The sequence below is a fragment of the Rattus norvegicus genome, chromosome Y (assembly GCF_021556685.1).
Source record: "Rattus norvegicus strain SHRSP/BbbUtx chromosome Y, alternate assembly SHRSP_T2T, whole genome shotgun sequence".
NCBI classification, from domain to species: Eukaryota; Metazoa; Chordata; class Mammalia; order Rodentia; family Muridae; genus Rattus; species Rattus norvegicus.
The window spans coordinates 59,923,482-59,950,769 of NC_141555.1; the positions used below are offsets into that span (position 1 = coordinate 59,923,482).

Consider the following 27,288-nt stretch of genomic DNA (forward strand, 5'->3'; position numbering starts at 1 on the left):
AGGCTAAACATGAAGAAAGACCCAAGAAAATGCTTGAATTTCACTCAGAAGGAGGAATAAACTAATGAGAGGAGGCAGATGGAAGGGAAGGATTGGGTGGCTGAGGGGATGGGACGGGAAATGGGGTGTGAGAATCATTTCTGGGGTGAGACGGGCAAGAGGGACAGAGGGCAGGAGAATAGACTGAATCAGTGACTGTCCAGGGTGGGCGCTATCTCTATGATTATCCTGCAGTCTGCGATGGGTGAGGCTGCCCTGGCGTCCATGAGGGTGACTTTAGCTGAGACTCGGTGCAGTGGGGATACGGAGACCGAAATCGTCACTTTCCGTATCCACGGAGGACCCCAGGTGGAAGGATAAGGACACAAACCCACCCCCAAAATTTTGGCCCAGAAATTGCCTTTTCTATAATAGACAAAGGGACAGAGATGGAAGAGGAAATGAGGGAATGACCAAAGGATACGTGACCCGATGTGAGACTTATCCTATGGGCAGACGGCAAACCCTGACATTATTTTTTTTTTTGGTTTTTTTTTTTTTTTTCGGAGCTGGGGACCGAACCCAGGGCCTTGCGCTTCCTAGGTAAGCGCTATAACCACTGAGCTAAATCCCCAGCCCCAAACACTGACATTATTCATGGTCCTTCTTGTGTCTGCAGACGGGAGGGTTTAAGTTATTGTCCTCTGCAGGCTCCACCGAGCAGCCGACTGACACAGAAGCACAGACACACGGACAAATATCGGATGGAGCTCAGTGAGTCTCACTGAGGAGCTGAGGGAAGGGCGGAGAGAGGCAGAGGAGCACAATGGTCTTCACGTGGGGTCACTAACCCGTCGCCTGTCTGTGGATCCTGTTCTCCTACCCGGCTGCGTTTTCGGGACCTGGTGGGAGACGATGAATCTCGTCCTGCAGAGACTTGATGTGCCAGGGGAGGGGGTGCACCCAGAGGGGTCCTCCACTCTCTCAGAGAAGAAGGGGGGAGGGTAGGAGGAGGGACTGTAAATGGTGGGAGCCTGGAGGGGTGTGGTGACAGGGCCGCATTCAGAGTGTTACCTGGTGAATAGATACAACCATTCTGGCAAGGAGGGGGCTGGGGACATGTCATCACAACGACGGGTGTGTGACATCATTGGGGTGGGGCATGACATCATGTGGTGGGGCATGACGTCACAAGGACGGGGGTGTGACATCATTGGGTGGGGCATGACATCATGGTGGTGGGGCATGACATCGCGGGGACGGGGACATCACATCATGAGGGCGGGATTTGACATCATTGGGTGGGACATGACATCATATCGGTGGGGGAATGATATCATAGGGATGGGGGCATGACATCATGAATCTTAAGAGAAAATAGAATAAACTAAAAGAAAGAAACCAGCCCGAGAGGGAGCTGAGCCCTAGAGACGCAAACATGGCGGCGTTTACCTACGGATGGTATTGGCTATAAGATAAATCTTATTCTATCTACGATCCACACATGCAGAGAGGACACAGGAAAGGAGAAGGCACGTGAGGGGGAAAGCACCGACCTCTCTGAAAGGAAAACTGGAACAGATTCTGTGGGTGAGTGAGGACGACTGAGGACAGGAGCGGAAGGTCGGTGGGGACGATGGAGGGAGAACGCGGTGCAGAGAGAACCGGCCAGAATTAGGGGACACACGGGTTAATGCAGACACTCGTTGGATGTGCTGGTTAGTTCATGGTGTCTAGAGGGCAAACTCCGGAGGATTTAATCTGACAGAGAATGCAGAGTCCGAACCTTCAATCCTTTGAAATCGAGCAAGTGGGACCTCAGGGTGGGGATGGGGCACATTCAGTGGAGTCGGTTTCTGAGGAGGTCACATGGAGATCCCTGAACAGCAGACCGAGGCTGGGACAGAGATTATAAAGATATAGCAAATGAGACCTTCCTTAAGCCTCCATCGATGTAAATGCACCCGAAAACCCCTTCCTCCTCTCCAAGGTTTGTGTAGCCCTCATTCACCCTGAGTAAAATATATGCACACAGCACGTCCCTGAACACCTTCTAACAGAGCTGTGACACGGAAATCCTTGGAGCAACCCCAACTCACTTGCAGGCAGAACAAGATTCTGTTGACCGACTAGTTCCTGAGTTCACCTCATCCTTTTGCACCTGGACACTCTAGGAAGCAGACATCACAGATGTGTGTGTGTGTGTGTGTGTGTGTGTGTGTGTGTGTGTGAGTGTTTGTATGTGTGTGTGTGTGTCTGTGTGTGTCTCTGTGTGCATTTTTATGTGTGTGAGTGTTTGTATGTGTGTGTGTCTGTGTGTGTATGTGTGTCTTTATGTGTGTGTGTATATGTGTGTATGTATGTCTCTATGTGTGTCTCTGTGTGTGTATTTTTATGTGTGTGAATGTTTGTATGTGTGTGTGTCTGTGTGTCTCTCTGTGTGTATGTATATGTGTGTATGTGTGTGTCTCTGTCTGTGTGTCTCTGTGTGTGTGTCTGTCTGTCTGTGTCTCTCTGTGTGTCTTTTTCTATGTGTGTGTGTCTGTGTATGTTTGTGTGCATGTGTGCGTGTGTGTGTGTCTGTGTCTGAGTCTGTGTCTGTGTGGATCTGTATATTGGTTATCATCTGTGTGTCTGTGTTTGTGTATATGTGTGTGTATGTGTGTGTGAGTGTGTCTGTCTGTGTGTCTGTATGTGTTTATGTGTCTCTGTGTGTGTGTATACGTGTGTGTGTCTGTGTGTTTGTGTATGTGTGTCTCTGTCTGCGTGTTTGTCTGTGTCTCTCTGTCTGTGTCTCTCTGTGTGTATGTCTGTTTGTCTAACTGTCTAGGTCACTTTGTGTGTGTTTCTGTATATCTGTGTGTGTCTGTGTGCATATGTGTGTGCATATGTGTATGTGTGTGTGTATGTGTGTGTGTGGGTGTGTGCATGTGTGTGTGTATGTGTGTGTGTGTGTGTATGTGTGTTAGTCATGCATATGCTAACCATCCTCACACACAGAGTGTCTGGATTGCTTTTCTTTTGGAAAGTTGGCGAATCTTTCTCTTGGCATAAGAAAAGACCACCCTGGTTCTCAACTCTCTCTGTGAAGACATGACAGGTTGAGTGATTTTCATGTATGAGGAGTCTGTCCTTGTGAAAATTGCTTTCATGGATACAATAATCCTTGAAAAACACATCTCAACATTTACTTTCCTTAGTCTGTGATCCCTTGAGGGGATTACTCCATTATTATTATTATTATTATTATTATTATTATTATTATTATCATCATCATCATCATCATCATATATTATTATTATTATTATTATCATCATCATCATCATATATTATTATTATCATTATTATTATTATTATTATTATTATTATTATTATTATTATTATTATTATTATTCCAAGATTATTCCATTATATTATTTTTGCGCTGTTACCAGTGTGCTAATATTCACTGATGGCAGGAAGATTTTGGTTCATGTGGGTCCCATTGGACGGCCATGTTTTGGTTCTTGAAACTGAAATTTTTATTTACATGTTCTCAAGAGCAAATACATGCAAGTACAGAAAGTTCCTTGGTCATCTACATGAGATTGACACCCTCATGTAGTTCTTTGATCTATTTGAGAGAAATAATTTAGACGAGCAGTGAAAAGGTTGGTGACCAAAGACCAAGTTAGGGAGACATAAGACAGTTTTTTACAATGTTTCAGGCTTTGGGGATTGGTAGACATTACATAACTATCTTTTCATTTATAGCAGCAATAGTCAAAATTATTAAATAATAGTAGGCAGAAAATTTTAACAACATATGTGTGCTGACTAATTTAAATTCCCGTATTTCATCTCTAGAACATTATATATTCTCTTTCAGGTTCTTCTTGAAATTCTTTGAAGAAGTGAAAACCAGAAGTGTTTATCTGTACACATTCATAAAGCATGGCCGTCGCTCTAGTGATGGACAGTCGACACGACTGTCAAGAGACAGTCTGACTTTCTTACCAAAGAAATAAAACTTCACCTTCATGGAGGCAGTTTTGGTCTTAGGTGCAGAAGTTTAAAATGCCCTGAGAAAGCTTCCTACAACTATCATTTCATGTATATTGTAATATTCTAGGATGTGGGTTTGTCCTTTGCATTTTGTTTCAAGATCTACAAGAAAGTTTTGACTGCGTGTACTATTTGGAGATGTTGTCTTTTATCTTTTCTATCGATGGATTCTGGGTTGTAGACTCTCAGGCATTTTCTGAATCATCCCTCACAGTAAGGGCTGCAAACGAGATGAGTCTTCATCAGGAATAAAGGAAAGAAGACAGATAAGGTAATAGATGACTCCCTGATGTATTTATCCCTGTGAATCTGAGGTGACTGTTGTCATCAACCTGTATATATAAACTTTAACTTTACAACAAAGTACACTTACATGAGTTTAAACCTTTGTACTTTTCATTGTGTAAATATTTGCAATAAAAAGAGCTTTCAAAGTAATAAAGTTGTGTGATGTGTCTAACTCATTTAATAGATTCTCTTGTATAACTTAAAGAATAAATAAATGGTTTTCCTTCATGTTGAATGTAATGAAGACAGTGTCTCTTCTAGCAATATATGTAGTAATTTTGGCCTTTATAAAATTTAATATGTTCATATCTTGCCAAAACATCCACCACAATTACTTATGAGATACTTCCTATACTTACTCAGTGTTTTTTCCTAAATATTGACTTTAAAATGCATTCAGCAGAATAGATATTGAGGCGGATGGAGGGAGGGAGGAAACTGAATGGGAGGGGAGGTAGAGAAGGGAGTAGATAGGGGGAATTAGGTAGAGTGGATTTGGCAGAATTAGGTATAGTGGATTTGGAAGAATTAGGTATAGTGGTTTTGGAGGATTTAGGTATAGTGAATGCAGGGAAAAGGGAATGGAAATCTCAAGTGTGGGGTGCGCATCTCTAGGAAGGGCCAGAGACCAGGGAAAGGCAAATCCCCAGGATGGCTATTGGGGTGATTCTAGCAGTGGGGATACAGATCCTTAATTTGCCATTTCTGTAGCCAGGCATGACTTACAATGATGTCACAAGGAAAACAACCCACCACAAAACCCTAAATCCAAAATGAACACAGCCTACAAGATCTTCAGAGACAAAGATTGAGCAGACATGGAAGGAAGGTCCAACCAATGGGTAGCGCAGATTGAGACCTACCCCATGGGCAAGCATAAATCTCTTACACTAGTAAAGATACTATACTATGATTGCAGACAGAATGCTAGCATAATTGTCCTCTGAGTGACTCCACCCATCAGCTGAGAGGAACAAGTGTAAAGATTCACCACCAAACATTAGTTGGAGTTTGGGGTGTCTTTTGAAAAAAATAAAACAGGTGAAGAATTGAGGCCAAGATGATATGAGGGACTCCACAGGAAGACCAATAGAGTCATCTTACAGTGACTCTTGGGGTCTGCCAAAGACTGAACCACCAACCAGAGAGTGAACGTGGACTGAACCTGAGCCCCCAGGACATAGGAAGGAAATGTGTAGCTTTGTCTTTTTACAGGTGCCCCGACAATGGCTGTTGGCATTCCATGAAGATGGAGACCGATATTGGGATATAAAGTGAGTAAATAAATAAATGAATTTTAAAGACACACATATCCCATCTACAGACAACATGTTTTGGGAAAGCCCAATTCTAGTTGTTCGGTACCCACATGAAGACAAAGCCTGTGGAGTGCCTATGTCCTTAGAGGCCATAATCCCTTTCATTCTGTTCTTCCATCAGAGTCCCAAGCTCCACCCGTGGTTTGGATAGTGGGTTTCTGCTTCTGTCTGAGTCAGCGGCTTAATGGAGTCTCTCAGAGGGAAGCCATGGTAGACTCCTGTCTGCAAGCATAACAGAGCGTCATTAACAGTGTCAGGGATCGGTGCTCATCCATGGGGTGGGTCTCAATCTGCACTAACCATTGGTTGACCATTCCTCACTCTCTGCTCTATGCACGGCCCCTGCATTTCCTGTGGTCAGAATAAATTTTGGGTCTAAAGTTGGTGTCTCTATCATTCCATTTGGGTTACTCTCTGGCTACAGGAGACGGCTTCTTCAGGTCCATATCACTGAGGCTTTGATTCTCAGCTAAGGAAACACCCATGATTCATGGGCATCTCTTACCCCAGCTCTCTGCCTCTTTCTGGAAATGAACTCTGCCTCCCAACTCCTATCCATCCAGGCTGCTGTGTCTGGCCTCAGGAGCAGAGGGTGTGATCACAGAGACTGGATATGCAAGGTGAGGAGATACCCGTGGGGTCCCCTCCTGCTCAGAGGAGAAAGGGTTGGGGAAAGGATTGTGAGAGGGGTGAACTGGAGGGGGGCAGTGTGCAGCATGTAAAGTGCATAAATAAACAAATAACTATGAAAATCACTAAGTCTACTTGAAGGTAAGAAGAGGGTGTGTGTGTGTGTATGTGTGTGTGTAACTAAGTGAATTTGAAGGTAAGAAGCAGGTGTGTGTGTGTAAGTAAACTTGAAGGTAAGAGCAGTTATGCATGTGTCTGTGATTGTGTATGTCTCTCTCTCTCTCTCTCTCTCTTTATATATATATATATATATATATATATATATATATATATATATATATATGAAGTTAAGAAGCTGGTGGGTGTGTGTTTAAAATTAAATTATCACATTTGAGAAAACAACGGTCTATGCAGAAGACAGGACAGCTTAGGCAATATATTTACAAAAAAATGGCGTTTGCTGAATATGAAGAAATGATTCGGTATTTAATAGCATTATCTGTTCTTCCAGAGGACCCGGGGCTGATCCCCAGCTCCCGAGTGACAGCTCACAAGTGGCTGTAATTTCGGCATCACGGAATCTCACACCCTCTTCAACCTCCTGGACACTAGGCATGTATGTGGGGCACACGTGAACAAGGAGGTGAAACTCTTACACATGTACAACAAAAAGTATAAAAACAGAAGAGCAGTTCCTGGTTGACATAATTTGATTTTCGTGAATATTCATAGTGATGATCAAAGTCAAATAAACACTTTATTGATCTATAATGCAATCAAAGCCACTAAATGTTAATGATCACATGAGTCACATAAAATATATTATTTAAAAAAATGCAATACAAATTTGCTGTAATGAAATTAAAATTTTATTAATATACAAATTAGTAAACATTAATATTCTCATATAGAGCTGAAAATAATACTTTCCACATATTTGTTTGGCTTTTATAAATCTTGCAGTTTGTGGTTAGTTTGTTGTTGGTTTTTGTAGGAGTTCATTTCCAGGTATTAGCCCATAAACTCTATAAACTCATGCAGAATACACTACAGGAACTTAGGCCCTCCTGTGTTGAATCCAGGAAGGTTGCCATCTGTTTTCCTTCTTGTCTGATCAATTTTCTCTACGTACATTTCAAGGATATTTTTGTTCTTGGATTCCTCCAGTTTTGTCAAGCTGATAGCTGATTGCTGATAACTGGAGAATATTTAATTTTTGAAGATCATTTTTGAAGCTATTTCCTGATGTCTGCACTATCAGTGTTGTAGACTTTCAAATGAGTGACCAAATGAACAGCTATTATCAATTATAGCTACTATTATGCCTTATAAATACTGTTGTTTTGACTTTTTGAAAGAAGAAGTCAGAAAGGGATGGTGTTTGGGGTAAGGGACTCTGTGGGGGAAAACAGGAAGAAGGGCAGCATTTGAGACGTAAATAAATTAGTAAAATAAATAAATACAAAAAATAAAGCAGAATTCAAACTATACAGGAAAATCAGATTTAATTGATAGGAAACAGTATGGTTTTGTATCGTAACCTAATTCCTGAATTTTATATACTTTAATCAATCTCATGACTAATTCTCAGAAATCAAAAAATTGAAAAAAATGTTACAAGTAACACAGTAGGTTGACCGAATCATAACAACAATGTTTCTATAACTGTACACTTTCTATGCCCGTATCCAATCCAAAAATCCAGTTGACATTTAGTTATTGCATGTCTTAAGTCATTCTATTCTGTGATAATTCATTACAATTTTTATCTTCTGTGATCACACCTTTGAAGATAAATAATTACTTTGGTAGAATGTCTCTGAATTTGGATTTGCACAGTGATTTTTCTCTTTTAGTTTGAGATTATACGTACTTGACACAGATACCAAAAAGTGTTTCTTGCTTTGCTTATCACGGTTAAGCATTAGGAGGACGCCTGTCATCTTAACAATTGCTCCCAATTACGGAGCAATGAAATTATTTTAAATTATTTTCCTTTTGTAGATAAAATTTTTTAATATATTGTTCTTTTGTATTTTCTTTTAAAGTAATAGAAGTTAGAGAGAATCACATAAAGCCTATGGAACGACTGTGTGTCTCTTCAATACTTTAGGCTTTATTTTCACCATCTCGGTCATTTTTTTTACCAACATTTTGACCTGAATGTTCCTTACTGCATGTAAGTCGACTCAGAACAATGAGTCCGAGGATTATCTAATTATTGTCTTTCTGTTTGGGTACCTCATGCCTAAAACAATACTGTAGTTTTAGTGTCATGGTAATTTTTTTTTAATGTCTTCCATATTTTCAGCACACTAAAACGGAATTTTATTTTGTTTCATTATACTCATAAAGACTCAAGATTCTAATTTTGTTATTTTATTTTCTTGTTGTATAGCAACCTGAATCTAATTATCTGACACTAGCTGACTTTTATATTTGTATTCTGTCACTTGTAAACCGACTTCAATTCCTGTATAATGTGTGCATGCATGTGTGTGAGTGTGTGTGTGTTTGTACGTGTGTGTGTGTGCATGTGTGTGTTTGTGCATGTGTGTATGTATGCGTGTGTGTGTGTGTTTGTGTGTGAGTGTGTGTGTGTGTGTGTGTGTGTGTCATTATCTGAAACTATGATATTGATGTTGAGAATCATCTGGCTGAAATTCTTTTCCACCGCGCTACTAGAAATCAAAAAGTGGAGGAGAGACTACTCCTGTTCCAAAACCATAGACCCTGAGTGCCCAGAACTGACGTATGGACTGAACAAATAGTACAAAAAGCAGAGCCTAACAATTCACTGTCCCGAGACCTACTTAGCAGTTCCAGTCCAATGCAATGAATTTACATGTACTGAGGAATATGGAATTGTAGCATAACGAGCTGAAATCATTTACAAACAATTTCTGGAAGATTTCCAAATAGCTAAGTATTGATACAGGGAATTTTCAAGGCCCCTGAGACATAGCATGTGGTTTAAGCTCTGCCCAGATGAAAACATTTAAGTACTTGACTAATCTACTAAAGTAATTTAGTAGCAAGCGTACTTTACAATAGTTTGCAAATAAGCATGGTGGGGAATGAAGAGAACACTTTAAAACAATGTTAAGTTTCTTAAAGTTTGTTTCAAGACCGCAAAAAAAAAAAAAACAAAACAGCACAGTGGTTTTGTTCTTGTTTTTGTTTTTTGTTTTTTTTTTTTCGTTTTTGTTTTTGTTTTTTCTTTCACAGTCTTTGCACCTTTTTAAGAAGAACTTTGGGATCGATAATTATCTACTTATTATCAGAACTTTCTTCAGATCCAGAGTTCTTCTCAGTGCTGCCTTGACATCTTGGTTCATTAAGCTATAGATGATGGGGTTCAGCATGGATGTCACTGTGGTATGGAAGATGCCAAAGAATTTATGAACTCCTTGTGGGTGGTTAGAATTGTGTCTCAAGTAGTTTTGACCCAACCCCACAAGGCAACCTAATCCACATGAAAAAATTGCCAAATGGACACATACCTCAATACTATTTGGATTGAATAGTGAAGTGGGGCCATACAGTGGCCAAAGGCCGTGGCTGCCAATAGGCAGCATTCAGTTATTCCTAAAAGTGTGAAGAAAATATTTGTGTGGCGTATCCCTCCTGAGAGATTCCTCAGATCTCACTTACACGACTCTCCATATCTTGGGTATGACAGAGCCAGTGTAACCAATTTCCAGGATACACCAGTTCGCCAGAAAGAAGTACATGGGGTTGTGTAGAGAGGGAATAGTGTAGATAGCAAAGGCCATGAGAGCAGAGTGAGGGTGAACAGGATGAAGCATTCTCGAGGAACCTCAAAGCATTTGACAAACAATTCGTTTTCCTGCAACAAAGTGCAATTGACACAATTGACACTCATCTCCTGGAACAGAGCAGTAAGGCAATAGAAGGATTCTTGCAGATGAAGGATATTAATTTTTTCCTACTTTTAGACACTCACATCAGAGCCAAAGTCTTTCTCTGTAGTCACAAAACTCAAAGCTTAGAAGTGATTTATTATCACAGATTTTCATATCTAATACTTTCTTTCTTTACACCAGGGGTTTTTCCAAAGTGTGCTAACCATTAAGCCAAGTGTCCAAATATTTACAAAGATGGTGCAAACTTGTATTATTGAAGCTCAGCCAGAAGGTTTACCATGGGTCTCAGTTCAGTTTCACATGCCGTATAGGCAATCATTCAAATTAAGGAAAAGAAAACCTTGACTGTATCTGAATTTTTTACCCATTCTTATTATTAACTCATTATCAATATTTTACAGAAAAACAGATCAACCCACTCATTTCTATGCTTTCTTGTTGCCAAAGTTATAGTGTCTCCAACCACCCTGTGTTTATTTTGGGCCCCAATTATTCTCTGATTGCTATTATGAATATGGAAACCCACACAATATAGGTATAATTTCCTCAAGACTCATTATTTTTGTAGATAAAGTAAAATCCAATAATCATTTGATAAATATATGATTACTGGTTTTAATACATAGAATTAAGAGCAAGGCCCATCTCGATGTCTGCACAGTAACGAGGTAGTCAGAGAATCCTTTTAAGATGTGTAAAGTGAGCCGTGAAAGTGAAGAATGATCAACCAAACAACACCATACCACTCATGTCACAACCTTCAATATGACAGCTGGTATTTTGTAACTGAATAGTTCCTGTCTCTTTATTGAACATATTTTCTTAGCAGGAGTATCACTGCATAGGCATTAAATTTCTGTTTTCTTAATATTGTTCATGATATTCTATCAATCAGACTATTGATTTAAATAAAGAAAAAATAATAAAATATGTGTTGTCTTGATATGTAGTCCAGACTAACCTGAAATTCCTAATTCCTCTCCCTCAGTCTCTCGAATGTGAGTATTCTAAGAGCAAGACATGGCGTCTGGCTTGATAGAAATTCCTTCCTATTCTTTCATCTCAACATCTTAGAATTCCACCAAACAAACCTGTATTTCTGTACACATAGTATCTACACAGTTCATTCCTCTTTGCTCACTTTGGCATATGGCACCTGCTGTGTGCTTGTTTGGTTACTTACATGGAAAACTGTTCAGTTCCAGCACAGCCTTGTCTGTTTTCAGATATCATCCTTCTCTTCTGTCTACAGTTACACTCTGTTTTTCACACTGTGACTGCTAAAGTAGCTGTTAGCTCTGTGGTGCTGACTCCTCAACTTGTTCACATTGTAGCCTTATATGGAGACTGAGTATGGACTGCAAAGTTCTTATCATTATGTTCACCATCCTCACCAATCTCTGAGCTCTCATGTAATGAGAAGCTCCAGGGTTTAGCTTACTTTGGATCCTTGGGGATTCTGCCTGTCCCTTCCCATTATATCTTCTGATGTTCAGTCTCATGTCCATCAAATATTGGAACGTGGCAAACTCATTTTTCTCCCAGTCTGATAACTTTTCCCTTCAAATGAGATGTTGTCTCCTGTTTTGTGGGGTGTATATGTCTTTGCTGAAGTTTTTTTTTCTTGCCAAAAATACACCACTTTTTCCTGACAAGAGTAGAGAAGGAGATATCACCAGCCTGTTAGGCTCTCTCTCTATTCACTTGATATATTGAAATGTCAGATGTATGTGAGTAGATCAGCACATGGTTGATCCACAAATCAAATGTGATTTTCAGTATTTCCAAATTATAAATAAACATGTTACCTATGTGTACAAATACCATATAAGACAAACACACATACACACACATATGCACACACACTCACATGTATGCCACATACACATGACTGCTTATATATTCATGCAGAAACACAGACACAGAGAAACACAATAGAGAAAGAGGACATGGGGATTGTACATGAATTACAATGTTAGTGTAAACAACAATGCAGGGTAACAGTATTCCTTTACATCCTTTTTCACCATTTGGTCACTTTTAAATGCAGTGAAGAAAAAAATGTATTCCCTATGAGTTTGCTTCTGTGTGAATTAAGTTAATTTCCCAAATCACTTAAGTTGATCTGGTGTTGAATGCTTGTCAGCAACATGGGACATGAGCATGTGTTCATGTCTACCCACAAACATTTTAGATTTACCTTTGTGTAAACTGTATTTTGGGGAGTTTCTCATCACAACACATAATTTTTGTTTCTATTCACTAATTGATCACTAGATTAATTTTCTATTGGGGATAATGAAAAACACAGCTCACCAAACAACAAAAACAACAACAGAAAGCAATACAATACAAAGTTTTCTCATGGGGGAGACGACATAGTCAGGTATTCTAGCTTATTAGATATATTAGATAAGATCTGCACCCATTCATGAAAAATTTATAAAAATCTAAGTGTAGAGAACATACGACAGTCTTAAAGCTCTGACAATTAGTAAGCAGGAGGTCTGTTGTACATACTTAAGCACTCAGTGGACTCTGCTCTTGAAGAAAAATTGCTGGAATGAAGAGGATTCTATTGTGATGCATTTCACACTGATTTTGATGTACTGTAAATATTTCTTCAATTAAAACAAACAAACAAAAACAAATAAACCACCTTCCCACAGACAAAACAGAAAATGAATACTTTTCTAAATTTGAAATATTTTTAAACCAACTTTGTTTTCATTAGTAGTTTCTGTATTAGTATGTGTAGCTCTCTAGTTAGAGAGTGAGGCCTTGCCTCTCCCAGTTAAATTTCCAGAATATCAACTCAAGAACCACAATGTTATAGTTATATTTGAATTTGTGCAATAAAAATGATTCAGGAGAAATCCTGAGGTTTTATAAAAGAAACCTTACTAAAGCTAAAAGCACACATTGCACCTGACATGATAATAGTAGGAGATTTCAACACCCCACCCTCATCACTGGAGAGATCTTGGAAACAGAAATTAAACAGAGATGTAGAGAAAGCAATAGAAGTTATGAACCAAATGGATTTAGCAGATATTTATAGAACATTCCATTCTAAAAAATAAGGATATACATTCTTCTCATGATCTCGGGAACCTTCTTCAAAATTGACCACATAATCGATCTCTCAACAGACCTTAACAGATACAGGAAGATAGAAATAATCCCATGCATTCTCTCAGATCACCACACACTAATACTGGTCTTCAACAATAACAATAATGATAGAAAGCCCTCATATACATGGAAGTTGAAAAATGCTTTACTCCAAGACAACTTGGTTAAGGAAGAAATAAAGAAATAAAAGACTTCTTAGAACTTAATGAAAATGAAGATAAACATTCCCAAACATATGTGACACAAGGAAACAGAGCTAAGAGGAAAACTTATAGCTCTGAGTGCTTGGGAAAAGAAACAGGAGAGAGCATATGTCAGGAGCTTGATAGCACATGTAAAAGGTCTAGAACAAAAAGAACTCAGTAAACATAATACTCCCAAATAATATAAAATATCTTGGTGTGAGATTAACCAAGCAGGTGAATGATCTGTATGACAAGAAGTTCAAGTATCTGAAAAAAGAAATTGAGGAAGATCTCAGAAGATAGAAAGAGCTTTCAAGCTCATGGATTGACAGGATTAATATACTAAAGATGAACATTTTTCCAAAAGCAATCTACACATTCAGTGCAATATCCATCAAAATTCCTACTCACTTCTTTAATAGAGATAGAAAGAGCAATGTGCAAATTCATTTGGAATAAGAAAAAAAAAAGCCAGGATAGCTAAAAGTATCCTCAACAATAAAAGAACTTCTGGGGGAATCATCACCCCTGAACTCAAGCAGAATTACAGAGCAATAGTGATAGAAACTGCATGGTATTCATACAGAGACAGATGGATAGAGAGTGGAATAGAATTGAAGACCCCGAAATGAACCCACACACCTATCATTTGATATTTGGCAACGGAGATAAATCCATCCAAAGGAAGAACCAGCATTTTCCAAAAATAGTGCTGGTTCAACAGGAAGTCAGCATGAAGATGAATGCAAATTATCCCATTTTTATGACCATGTACAAAGCTTAAGTACAAGTGAATCAAAGACCTACACATAAACCTGATGCACTCAAACGAATAGAAGAAAAGTTCGGAAAGAGTCTTGAACACATGGGCACTGGAGAAAATTTTCTGAACAAAACACCAATGACTTATGCTCTAAGATCAAGAATTGACAAATAGGACCTCATAAAAGAGCAACGTTCTGTAAGGCAAAAGACACCGTCATTAGAAAAAAACTGCAACCAACAGATTTGGAAAACTTTTTTACCAGTCTTATATCTGATAGAGGATAATATCCAAAATACACAAAGAACTTAAGAAGTTAGACTGTAGAAAGCAAAAAATATACTAATAAAATGGGGTACAGTGAGTTACAAAACATTCTCATCTGAAGGTTATCAAATGGCCAAAAAGTACCTAAATAAATGTTCAACATCCTTAGTCATCAGGGAAATTAAAATCAAAATAAATCTGAAATTGTGCATCACACCAGTGATAATGGCTAAGATATAAATCTCAGGTGACGGCAGATGCTGGAGAGGATGTGGAGAAAGAGGAACACTCCTCCATTGTTGGTGGGATTGCAGACTGTACAACCATTCTGGAAATCAGCCTGGAGGTTCCTCAGAAAATTGGACATTCCATGACCTGAGGACCCAGCTATACCTCTCTTGAGCATATACCCAAAAGATGGTTCAACATACAACAGAGAAATATATTCGACTGTGTTCATTGCAGCCTTATTTGTAATAGCCAGAAGATGGAAAGAACCCAGATGCCCTTCAACAGATGAATGGATACAGAAATGTGGTACATCTACACAATGGAATATTACTCAGCTGTAAAAACAATGACTTCATGAAATTCTAGGCAAATGGAATGAAGTAGAAAATATCATCCTGAGTGAGGTTACTCAATCACAGAGAAACACACTTGATATGCACTCATTGAAAATTAGATATTATACAAAAGTTAGAATTACCCATCATGCAATACACAGACCGCTTGAAACTCAGGAAGGATGACCAAAATGCAGATGCTTCACTCCTTCTTTATAAGGGGAACAAATACCCACAGGAGGGGATAAGGAGGCAAAGCTTGTAGCAGAGACTGAAGGACCTGCCGTCCAGAGCCTGGACCACATGTAGCCCAGACATATACAGACACCAAAATTATATAAGATGGATGAAGCTAAGAAGTGCAGGCTGACCATGACTGGATATTGATCCCTCCTGAGAGTCACAGCCAGAGTATGTCGAATACAGAGGCAAACACCATCAGCAAACCACTGAACCAAGAACCAGACCCCAGTTCGAGGAATTAGAGAAAGGATTGAAAGAGCTGAAGGGATTTGCAACCCCATAATAATAACAATGTCAACCACCCAGAGCGTCCAGGGACCAAACCACAGCAGAAAGACTGTACATGGACGGACTCATGGATCATACTGCATGGAGCAAAGGACGGTCTTGCTGGAAACAACGGAATGAGAAACAATTTTTTTCTGACATGGTTTGTCCCCCAGTGTAGGGGAATGTGGGGAGGGGTGGGGTGGCCGTGTGGGGATGTGAACTCCCTTATAGAAGGGTAAGGGGGAAGGGTTAAGGGGCTTATGGACTTGAATACTGGGAAGGGAATAACATTTGAAATGTAAATAGGAAATACCCAACAAGGAGAGAGAGAGAGAGAGAGAGAGAGAGAGAGAGAGAGAGAGAGAGAGAGAGAGAGAGAGAGAGAAACAAGAAGAATAAGAATAAGAATAAGAATAAGAATAAGGAGAAGGAGAAGGAGAAGGAGAAGAAAAAGAAGAAGAAGAAGAAGAAGAAGAAGAAGAAGAAGAAGAAGAAGAAGAAGAAGAAGAAGAAGAAGAAGAAGAAGAAGAAGAGGGAGTTGAAACAGAAAGAAAACTAAACTTTCATTCTCCCCATTCCCTGTCGTCAGCTGTTGTTGAGGCAGTCGTGTTAGTGAGACGTTATGAGTGTAATTTCTGGTGTTACTTTGAGACACCATCTCATGGTAAACTTTAGTCTCGTACAATCTCCTTGCCCCTCTTCTGTAATGTTCCTCAGCCTTTAATCAGGTGACGTTTTGTAGATAGAGCCATCGAGACTGGACTTGATGTTTCTATCCTGCATTTTGAATGGGTGGGATTTTCACTGTGATGTTTGTTGCAGAGACTGTAATTAATTCTGTATATAAGGACACATGGCTATGATTGTTGTTAGGTATGATACTGGCTTAAGTAAGTAAGAGGCTGTACATTCTCCCCCATAACCACAGCTTCAATATCCTTATATACGTGGCTAAATTACCAGGACCATCCATGTTCATTGAATGGGACTTAAGCAAAATTACAGAGCTGTTGGCTGTCACCAAGCTATTTATGCCACTGCACTGCCCTTATGGTTATCCTTCCATGTTGATCATTGTGTTTTACAGGCATGAGGTGAACAACACTTGAAACTGACAAGAATGATGATTGTAATTACAGGTTATACTAGAAATATGACCTGTGACTGGCACATCTTCCTGTATAAGAATACTGACTTTCTGATAGGCAGGAGAAAGGTAAATTAAATTTCATTTTAACATATCAAAAGGAAATTAATTTTTTTCCTACTGTAGCATGTTAAATTAATTGAAGCAAAATAAAATCTATATACTTGATGTTGGGGAAATATCATTTAACAATATAATCCTAACTCCTTTTAAATGATTAAATATCACATGTAGTTGGTAGCTGTCATACTGTATAAAATTGGCATCAGGATTGGGACAATGAAATATTCTCTGTTTTATGCAAATGCATAGTAATAATGAACAAAATTATGTGCCCAGCTTCATGCTGTAGGTAACTAATTACATTTATTCAATTGTATCTAAGATAATTTCATATTAGCTAGGTGTCAAATGCATAATAATTATGACTAAATTATTAATTAAATCTTAAATAAGCATAGTAGAGTTACCAAGTGGACATGGAAAAAATATATTATAATAATCAAAAAATATTTATTAAAAGCCAAATGATGAAAACATTTTATATATAACAGCAGCCTGGAGCTAAATGTCACCTTAAAATGTCATAGTGTGTTCCAGTGAGGTGGTTTAGCAGATAAAATATCATGCCATGAAAAACCAAGAACCTAAATTTGATACCTACACGTATATGTTTGGAAGATTTCTATATTCACTACATGATCAGAACACATAAAAGCTTACACAGAATATTAACAATGCTACTAATGAGAACAATAATAATAAGAAAAAAAACAAAACTCTAGGAACATTTTAAAGAAACAATGTATTGGCCTTAAAATAGGATATTCAACACCTTTTCTAAGTAGATTAACTATTCAAAGAAAAACTAAAAGGCTTTAACTTCATTCTATATGAAAGCAAAAACACATGAGATGGATTTTGTAAAGAAAGAGAGAACTGCAAACTGTAAAATTAATATAGTCATTGCAGAGGAAAGAAACAGACACTAACCCAAGGTTCTATAAGTAAACATTTGGAGGATTTACTGCATAATATTAACATATTTAATCCAACACATTTTATGATGATAAAGAAAAGAAAGCTGGAAAAAAATAATGCCTGAATGTAGTCTCTGCACCTAGAAGGTGACAAGATGTCTCAAGTTCAAAGATACCCTGAAATACATCAGAAAATGATAAATAGGTTGATTTTATTATGGAGTAAGTATTGTAGTATTAGCTTAGTGGTTAAGAGCACTTACTTCTCTTAAGAGCAAACACGTTCACTTTCCAACATCCATGAAGCCACTTGCAACCAGCTGTAAAGCAGCTCCAGGGGATCTGACATCTCCTGGTCTCCCCAGGTGCCTGTGTTCATGTGAACAAATTTATACATAGACGTACACACATAACAGATCATTAAAATATAAAGATTCATGAATGTATTTTCTGCACAAATTATAAAGAGTAAGCCTTCTACGTATGCAAACACAATTGATGCAAAGTATTAAAAGGAGACAATTTGCAAATAGTATGAAGTGTAAATTAAGGATTAATGCTTTCACAGTTCAGTAAGTAAAAACGCTAAACTTGACGATTGAATTGCAATGTAGATGTTAAAAAGAATCTAGTATTTGAATTTATGAGTGAAACTATTTTATAAATTATTTTATTTATTTACATTCATTTCATTGTACACTCTCCTGGTCCCCTCACACAGTTCCTCATCCCATTCCACCTCTTCCTCCCCTGACTCGAGGAGGATGCTCCCCAGACCCTGCCAGGCACTATAATCCCTGGGACCTCACGTCTCTCAAGAGTTAGTCCAGACCAGGCCGTCCTCTGCTATACATGTGTCAGGGCATCACACCAGCTTGTGTATCCTGCCTGGTTGGTGGCTCAGTGTCTGGTAGATCTCAGCGATCCGGATTAGTTGCGACTGCTGGTCTTCCTATAGAGGGTGCCGTCCCCTTCAACTTCTTCAATCCTTCCCCTAATTAAAGAACTGACAGAATTCAGAGACTGATACCTTTTTAAAATATGTGTACCATTTAATTTTGAATGGTATAATATGGGTTCTCATATAAAATTGATGGCAATATATATTTATTATAGTTAGAGTGTGGTGGGGACAGGGGAGGGTTCTGAAAAGAATCCTTTTGAAGATCTGAAGAACTATGTGACACAAACAATTAAAGTGCCCTCTAATTTACAGGTAAATTCCATACTTACTTGCATCCAGTATTCTGTCTACCCATATTTCAAAAACAAAATTACCTCATCTATTTCATCCTGTTTTGCTGCATTTGATCTAATAAATTCCTTGTATCCAGAAGTGCTGGTAAATTTTAAAGACATTTAAAATATGACTGGTCGATATCGGGTTTGTCATCAGTTTATCCCGACTTTGGAAGCAGGTCCAGGAGCTAATTTTTCCTCTCTCTTTGCAAAGAATCCATAATTCATGATTGCCATTGACTTCAATACAAGGTATTTAATCCTGTAAAATTCTAGCTTTGTGTGAATAAAAATGGCCCTCCTCTAATTGTGGGTTTTGATAAAGCTAATTTTTTTTGTGCTATCCAGAGGCCTGCCTCGGAGAGAGAGACTAGCAATATTTCCGATACGGAGAATGACTTAAAGATAACCAAAGGAAAGATAGGAGCTGGGTAAATCACCACCAAGGATGTTGGTGACTCAGAAAACAAAGACTTTTTCAGAAAAAAATGCATGAAAAGAGCTACTTGGGCAGAATGTGACTGGAGTCATCAGAATATTTGGGTGGGGACTTTATTTTGGGTTCCAGGAGGCTATATGAGAAGCTAAACCCTAGAACTGGAAGTTTCTAAGCGTAACTAGGGAAGGAACTGGGCTGAGAGGGCTTCTATGACGTAAGCAGAGCCTGGATGATGTCACAGAGCACTGGGCGGAGGTTGCGCTTCTCTTCCACTTGGGGGCGCTAGACTCCCCTGAAGGTGGGTTCAGTATCTTCACAGCGGGGTGTGAAAGCCAGTTGATAGCTCATAGTAAGAGGGTAGAAGAGGAGTGTGGCCACCCTTCTGGCTCCTTTGCTATCCTTTCTCTATTCTACTTGCTTAAAGTGGGGACAGGGATACTTAATCCCACACTGACCTACCCATTCAAGGAGAGGTTCCTCAGCAGAGGCAAAGTGCCTCGGGCTGAAGAAATGTGTCTGAATATCTTATTCTGAGCTGTAGAGAACCATTTGTTCATTTCCCTTTGGACTTTAGATTTTGATTTTTGAGACAGGGTTGTTCTGTGGGTAGCTTTGGCTATCCTGGAACTAACTCTCTAGACCAGGCTGGCTTTGATCTCACAGAGGTCTGCCTCCCTCTGCCTCTTGAGTGCTGGAATTAAAGGTGTGCTCCACCATTGCCCAGCCCTCCTACGAACTTCTGATTACGACAGAATTAGATTCCGATGCTCAACCCTGTCTACCATCGCCTTCCTCACCTGCTCCAAAGTTCTCTTAGACAAGAGCCTTGGTCCAGCGCCCTCCCCACCCCACCCCATTGTTCTTGCAGGCAGTCACATGACAGAGGCACCAGCATTGTGTCTGGTTTAAGCAGGCGAGCTCTTCAAACCCAGGCCACGGGCAAGTATGAAGCCTGAACACAGAACGATAGTCTCAAGACAGTGGACCAGGATGTCGTGGCCTACCACACTAGGTCTACAGCCAAGAAGAAGAGGATGTCTCTGAGGAGGATGAGCACACCATCCTTCCAGAAGCGGAGGAGGAGGAGGCCTTCCCCCAGGCCCTGAGGACATTGTGGGCTGCAGAATTTCTCATGGATGGAAGGAAGGTGATGAGCCGTCACCCAATGGATGGCCATCGTTCTAGATCAACTGCCAACAAATCCCTCTCTCTATCTGGTCAAGTATGACAGAATTGACTGTTTCTACGGCCTGGCACATCACAGCGATGAGAGGATTTTAAAGCTTAAGATCTTGACTCACAAAGTAGTGTTTCCTCAAGTGAAAGATGCCCATCTCGCAAGTGCCATGGTTGGCCGCGCTGTGGAGCATAAATTTGAGGGCAAACATGGCTCTAAGGACAACTGGAGGGGGGTGGTTTTAGCCCAGGTGCCGATCATGAAGGACTGGTTTTACATCACCTACGAGAAAGATCCAGTCCTATACATCTACCAGCTCCTGGATGATTACACAGAAGGTAACCTCCGTATCATTCCAGAGACTCCTCCAGCAGAGGTGAAGTCAGACGTTGACAGTGACATCTTAACAGGTCAATGTGTGCAGTTCACCAGAAGAAACAGGTCCAAAAAGATCGGCCAAGTCATTTGGTGAGTCGAATCTGAGTAACATGGTGAATTCGGTTAGTTCCCAATAGGCCGCAGTAGTAATAAGTGGACTGTTCGAGATATAGAAAAATTTTCACAAATGGAATCAAAATTTCTAGGCGAATTCAGTGAGTTCCCAATGGGACATGCTTGTATGAGTGTGCTTTTCAATATAGAGCAACATTTTAATTAACGGAATCTAAGTATCATGGTGAATCCAAGTTCCAGCCAAGCCTTCAGTGTACTTCATCAGTTTGATGGCGACGTCCACATCTACGTCTCTAATCTGGTGGAAAAGATCCGTTAAGGTGAAATTCACAAAGTGTGGGGGACATAGATGGGGAATTTATAGGATTGGGGGAAAAATGTTTGTTTTTCTGTGTTTCAGATTCACAAGGGCCTTTGACAACCCCAGTATCTTTTCCAGTGGAATTTGTTTTTGCTCTAAAAATTAAAATGTGCGATTTGACATGTTGTGTGTGAACACTTTGGTGGAGGAGACGGGCTGTGGTGCATGGAACATGGAGAGGAATCCGGAAAGGTCAAGGCTGTGAACAGTAAGTCTGATGTCACGTAGGCTAAAACAAAGAGGACTGAGCTGGTCTGGTCTTTAGGGAGATAAAAGAACTGGAGATGAGGCTTAGAGGAGCAGGGATAGCACGGGGGAAAAAAGATGCACGTTTAGGAAGCAGTGGAGAGGGGCCAGACATAGATAGACTCTCTGAGGTGAAGTTTGAGGGAGAAACAGGCAGTTGGGGAAAGAGAGGCAGGGAACAGGGAGGTGGTCTTGGAACTCAAGGGGAAACCCAATAAACTGATCCAAGCAGACTGAGAATCAGAGAATGTCGGGGATTGTTTGACTAACGAAACCTAATGAAACCTGTTTTTCATCTGTAGATGTATTATTTTTAATTATGTGGGTGGGGGCAGCGCATGAACACAGGAGATCACAGACACAAGAATAGTCAGGTCCCCTGGAGCTGAAATTAAAGGTGGTTGGGAGCCATTGGACATGAGCTCAAAGAACAAATCCACGTCCTCTTTCAAAGCAGACGAGCTCTTGATCCATTGGTCATCTCTCCAGGCCCCTAAACTCATCTTTTCAAATATATCCAACCTTCACATGCAGAGAAGAGACCAGAATGAGGGTAAAAAGATTAAATTGATGGTGATTTGGAAGAAAGACTAAAGAACACATGAGGGAGTAGAGGACACTGAGGGACGCAGGAATTCCAAATGGAGTTCTCAAAAAGTGAAGCAGGAGACCAGGAAGAACAGAAAGGGTCTAGAATGAGTTGAACTTGGGCCGCATCCATATTGGTCTCTTTGGTTCCTTAAAGAACAGCCAACCATCACTACAGAAGGTGGATGTGAGGTGGAGGCTTCCCCGGAGGACATTTTGTCGAGGATAACTCAAGAGTAGTGATTGCCAAACTAAGTTTAAATCTATCGATTCCTGACGGTATCATAAAGCCCATTATTTTGTATGATCATTAAAAAGTAATTTTAATGGGAAGATGAGGATGCCGTGAGCTTCTGTCAGGTGTCACGCGATCCTGTGCTTAGTTTCCCTGAGCACTGTTTGTCTCTCTTGCATCCTTTAATATTTTTTGAGGTCTCTATGCCCCTAGATGAACACAAAGAGCTCCTGAACTGGTTTGTCTTGCCTCCCTCTCCTTCACCTGGATGGCTCCTCCACACCTGTAGTCCCTGTTACCGTATCTAGCCCCAGGAATTTCCCGTCTATGACTCACATGTAAACTTCTCCTCAGAAAACTCTTGACGGTGACTCCAATTCAGAGGTGCTACATTGAGCTCTATCCTATGCCATTAGCCATTACTTCAAAATGCTTTGCGGTTCCTGACCATGTAGCTCTCTACTCCTGTGAAGCCCCTGTGCACTCCATGGGGTCTCTCTGAGCCACATCTACACTCCAAGAATGTCTTTGGAGGGAACCTTCTCATGGACACATTCATTGCTGTTTCTTTTCTCAAGAATAAGTTTCTCACTGCTGGACTTGAAAATACTTTCTTTAGTTGATAAATTTTGTTATTTGGGGGTTTTGATACTGGCTGTTTGTCTGATGTTTTCATTTCTGCAAAAAGACATCATGACCAAGGCAACTTATAAGGGACAACATTTAAGTAGGGCTGGCTTACAGGTTCAGAAGTTCAGTCTATTTTCATCAAGGCAGGAATCATGGAAGCGTCTAGGCAGACATGGTGTTGGAGAAGATTCATATCTCCCCCACAGTGATATGCTGCCTCTAACAAGGCCACACCTACTCCCCCAAGGCACACCTCCTACTTGTGCCACACTTCCCATGGAACAACCACATTCTAACCGCCGACCTGATTTTATGCCAACTGGACACAAGCTAGAGTCATCAGAGAAGAGGGCGCCTCAGTTGAGAACATGCGTCCATAAGATCCAGCTGGAGGGCATTTTCTTAGTGATTGGTGGGGAGGGCCCGGCCCACTGTGAGCGGCACCATTCCTAGGCTGGTGGTCCTGGGTTCTATAAGAAAGCAAGCTCAGCAAGACATGAGGAGCAAGACAGTAAGCAGTGCCCCTCCATAGCCTAAGAATGTGCGATTCAGACTGCGAAAGGCATGTTTTGTCTATATAGAAAAGTATGATTTTTACCGTCGAGAACCACGTAAAACTAAGCTTATTGGTCAAGTATCAGCCATTCACTTTGCAAAACACTAGCTGTGTGTTTATCTTCAAAGTCAACTTCCTATAAGCTTTTCCCGCTTGGAAAGAACAGAATTCACCTAAGAATGTCTGATTCAGACTGGGATATGCAAGTTTTGTCTACATAGAAAAGTCTGCTTTTTACTGTCTAGGACCACTTAAAACTAAGCTTATTGGCCAAGTAAGAGCAATTCATTTTGCAGTTCATTAGCTCTGTGTTTATCTTCAAAGTCAACTTCCTACAAGCCTTTCCCCCTTGGAACGAACCGAATTTGTCAAATAATGTTCGATTCAGACTGGGAACGGAAACCCATTTTTTGTCCATATAGAAAAGAATGCTTTTTACCATCTAGAACCACTTAAAACTACGCACATTGGCCAAGTAACAGCAATTCACTTTATAAAACACTTGCTGTGTGTTTATCTTCAATGTCAATTTCCTCCAAACTTTTCCCGATTGGAACGAACAAGATTCCTCCAACAATGTGTGATTCAGACTGGGAAAAACACGTTTTGTGTATATATAAAATTCTGCTTTTTCTCCTCTTGAACCACTGAAAACTAAGCTTATTTTTCAAGTAACAGCACTTCACTTTGCAAAACACTAGCTGTGCGTTTATCTTGAAAGTCAACTTCCTACAAGTTTTACCCCCTTGGAAAGAACAGAGTTCGCCAAAGAATGAGAGATTCAGACTGGGAAACCCATGTTTGACTATATTGAAAAGTCTGCTTTTTAGCCTCTAGAACCACTTAAAAATAAGCTTATTCGCCTAATAACAGAAATACTCTTTGCAAAACACAAGCTGTATGTTTATCTTGAAAGTCAACTTCCTACACGCTTTTCCCGCTAGGAACGAACAGAATTCGCCAAAGAATGTTCGATTCAGACAGGGAAAACCTTGTTTTGTCTATCTTGAAACGTCTGCTTTTTACTCTCTAGAACCACTTAATACTAATCTTATTCACCAAGTAACACCTTTCCCTTTGCAAATCACTAGCTGTGTGTTTATCTTCAAAGTCATGTTCCTACAAGCTTTTCCCGCTTGGAACGAACAGAATTCGCCTGAGAATGTGTGAGTCAGACAGGGAAACGCACTTTTTTTCTATATAGAAAAGTCTGCTTTTTATCTTCTAGGACCATTTAAAACAAAGCTTATAGGCCAAGTAACAGCAATTCACTTTGTAAAATACTAGCTGTGTGTTTATCTTCACAGTCAAGTTCCTACCAGCTTTTCCCGCTCGAAAGGAACAGAATTCTCCAAAGAGTGACAGATTGAGACTGGGAAAATCTTTTTTAGTCTACATATATAAGTATGCTTTTTACCATCTAGAACTACTTAAAAGTAAGCTTAATCGCCAAGTAAGAACAATTCACTTTGTAAAACACTACCTGTGTTTTTATCTTCAAAGTCACCTTCTTACAAACTTTTCCAGCTGGGAACGAACACTATTCGCCTTAGAATATGTGATTAAAACTGGGAAATGCATGTATTGTGTATATATAAAAGTCTGATTTTTACCCTCTAGTACCAGTTAAAACTAAGCTTATTGGCCAAGCATCAGCAATTCACTTTGCAAATAACTAGTTGTGTCTTTATCTTGAAATTCAAATTCCTACAAGCTTTTCCTCCTTGTAAAGAACAGAATACGCCAAAGAATGAGAAATTCAAACTGGGAAACCCATGTTTGTCTATATTAAAAATTCTGCTTTTTAACATCTAGAATCACTTAAAACTAAGCTTATACACCAAGTAAAAACCATTCACTTTGCAAATCACTAGCTGTGTGTTTCTCTTCAAAGTCAACTTCCTACAAGCTTTTCCCTCTTGGAATGAACAGAATTAGCCAAAAAATGAGAGACTGAGACTGGGAAAGCTTTTTCAGTCTATATAAATAAGTCTGCTTTTTACCGTCTAGAACCACTTAAAACTAAGCTTATTGGCCAAGTAACAGCAATTCATTTTGCAAAACACTAGCTCTTTGTTTATCTTCAAAGTCGACTTCCTATTAGCTTTTCCCGCTTGGAACGAACAGAATTTGCCAAAGAATGAGAGATTGAGACTGGGAAAAGCTTCTTTAGTCTATATAGAAAAGTATGCTTTTTACCATCTAGAACCACTTAAAATTAAACTGATTAGCATAGTAACAGCAATTCACTTTGCAAAACACTAGGTGTGTGTTTATCTTCACAGTCAAGTTCCTACAAGCTTTTCCCCTTTGGAACGAACAGAATTCACCAAAGAATGAGAGATTGAGACTGGGAAAAGCTTTTTTAGTCTACATAGAAAAATATGCTTTTTACCATCTACAACCACTTAAAACTAAGCTTAATCGCCAAGTTAGAACAATTCACTTTGTAAAACACTAGCGTGTTTTATATTCAAAGTCAACTTCCTACAAATTTTCCCGGTTGGAACGAACACGATTCGTCTATGAATGTGTGATTCAGTCTTGGAAATGCAAGTTTTGTCAATATAGTAAAGTAGGCTTTTTACCTTCTCAGACCACTTAAATCTAAGTTCATTACCCAAGTAACAACAATTCACTTTGAAAAACACTAGCGGTGTGTTTCTCTTCAAAGTCAAGTTCCTACAAGCTTTTCCCGCTTGGAATGAACAGAATTCGCCAAAGAATGAGAGATTGAGACGGGGAAAAACTTTTTTAGTCTATATAAAAAAGTATGCTTTTTAACGAATAGAACTAATTAAAACTAAGCTTAATTGCCAAGTAAGAAAAATTCACATTGTAAAACACTAGCTGTGTTTTTTATCCTCAAAGTCAACTTTCCACAAACTTTTCCTTTTGGAACGAACACGATACACCTAAGAATGTGTGATTAAGACTGGGAAACAGAGGTTTGTCTATATAGAAAATTATGCTTTTTACCTTCTAGGACCACTTAAAACTAAGCCTATTGGCCAAGTAACAGCAATTAACTTTGCAAAACACTAGCTGTGTTTTTATCTTCAAAGTCAACTTCCTATGAGCTTTTCCAACTTGGAATGAACAGAATTCTCCAAAGAATGAGAGATTCAGGCAGAGAAAACCATGTTTTGTCTATATTGAAAACTCTGCTTTTTTACCCTATAGAGCCACTTAAAACTAAGCATATTTGCCAAGTAACACCATTCACATTGCAAATCACTGGTTGTGTGTTTATCTTCAAAGTCAAATTCCTACAAGCTTTTCCCGTTTGGAACATACAGAAATCGCCAAAGAATGACAGATTGAGACTGGGAAAGTCTTTTTAGTCTATATAGAAAAGTATGTTTTTTACCATCTAGAACCTCTTAAAAGGAAGCTTAATCTCCAAGTAAGAACAATTCACTTTGTAAAACAGTAGCTGTGTTTTTATCTTCAAAGTCAACTTCCTACACACTTTTCTGGCTTGGAAAGAACACCATTTGCCTAAGAATGAGTGATTCAGGCTGGGAAACGCAGGTTTTCTCCATATAGAAGATATGCGTCTTACAGTCTAGAAACACTTAAAATTAAACTTTTTGGCCAATAACAGCATTTCAGTTTGCAAAACACTAGCTGTGTGTTTATCTTAAAAGTCAACTTCCTA

At 39.5% G+C, this 27,288-nt stretch overlaps 1 protein-coding gene across 1 annotated transcript; it reads left to right on the forward strand.

Annotated features, from left to right (window-relative positions):
* Positions 1-20,550: 20,550 nt before the first annotated feature.
* On the forward strand, positions 20,551-21,030 carry LOC147998053 (Y-linked testis-specific protein 1-like). Its single transcript, XM_087601430.1, has one exon. The coding sequence runs from the start codon at positions 20,551-20,553 to the stop codon at positions 21,028-21,030; it is 480 nt and encodes a 159-aa protein (XP_087457556.1).
* Positions 21,031-27,288: the final 6,258 nt, after the last annotated feature.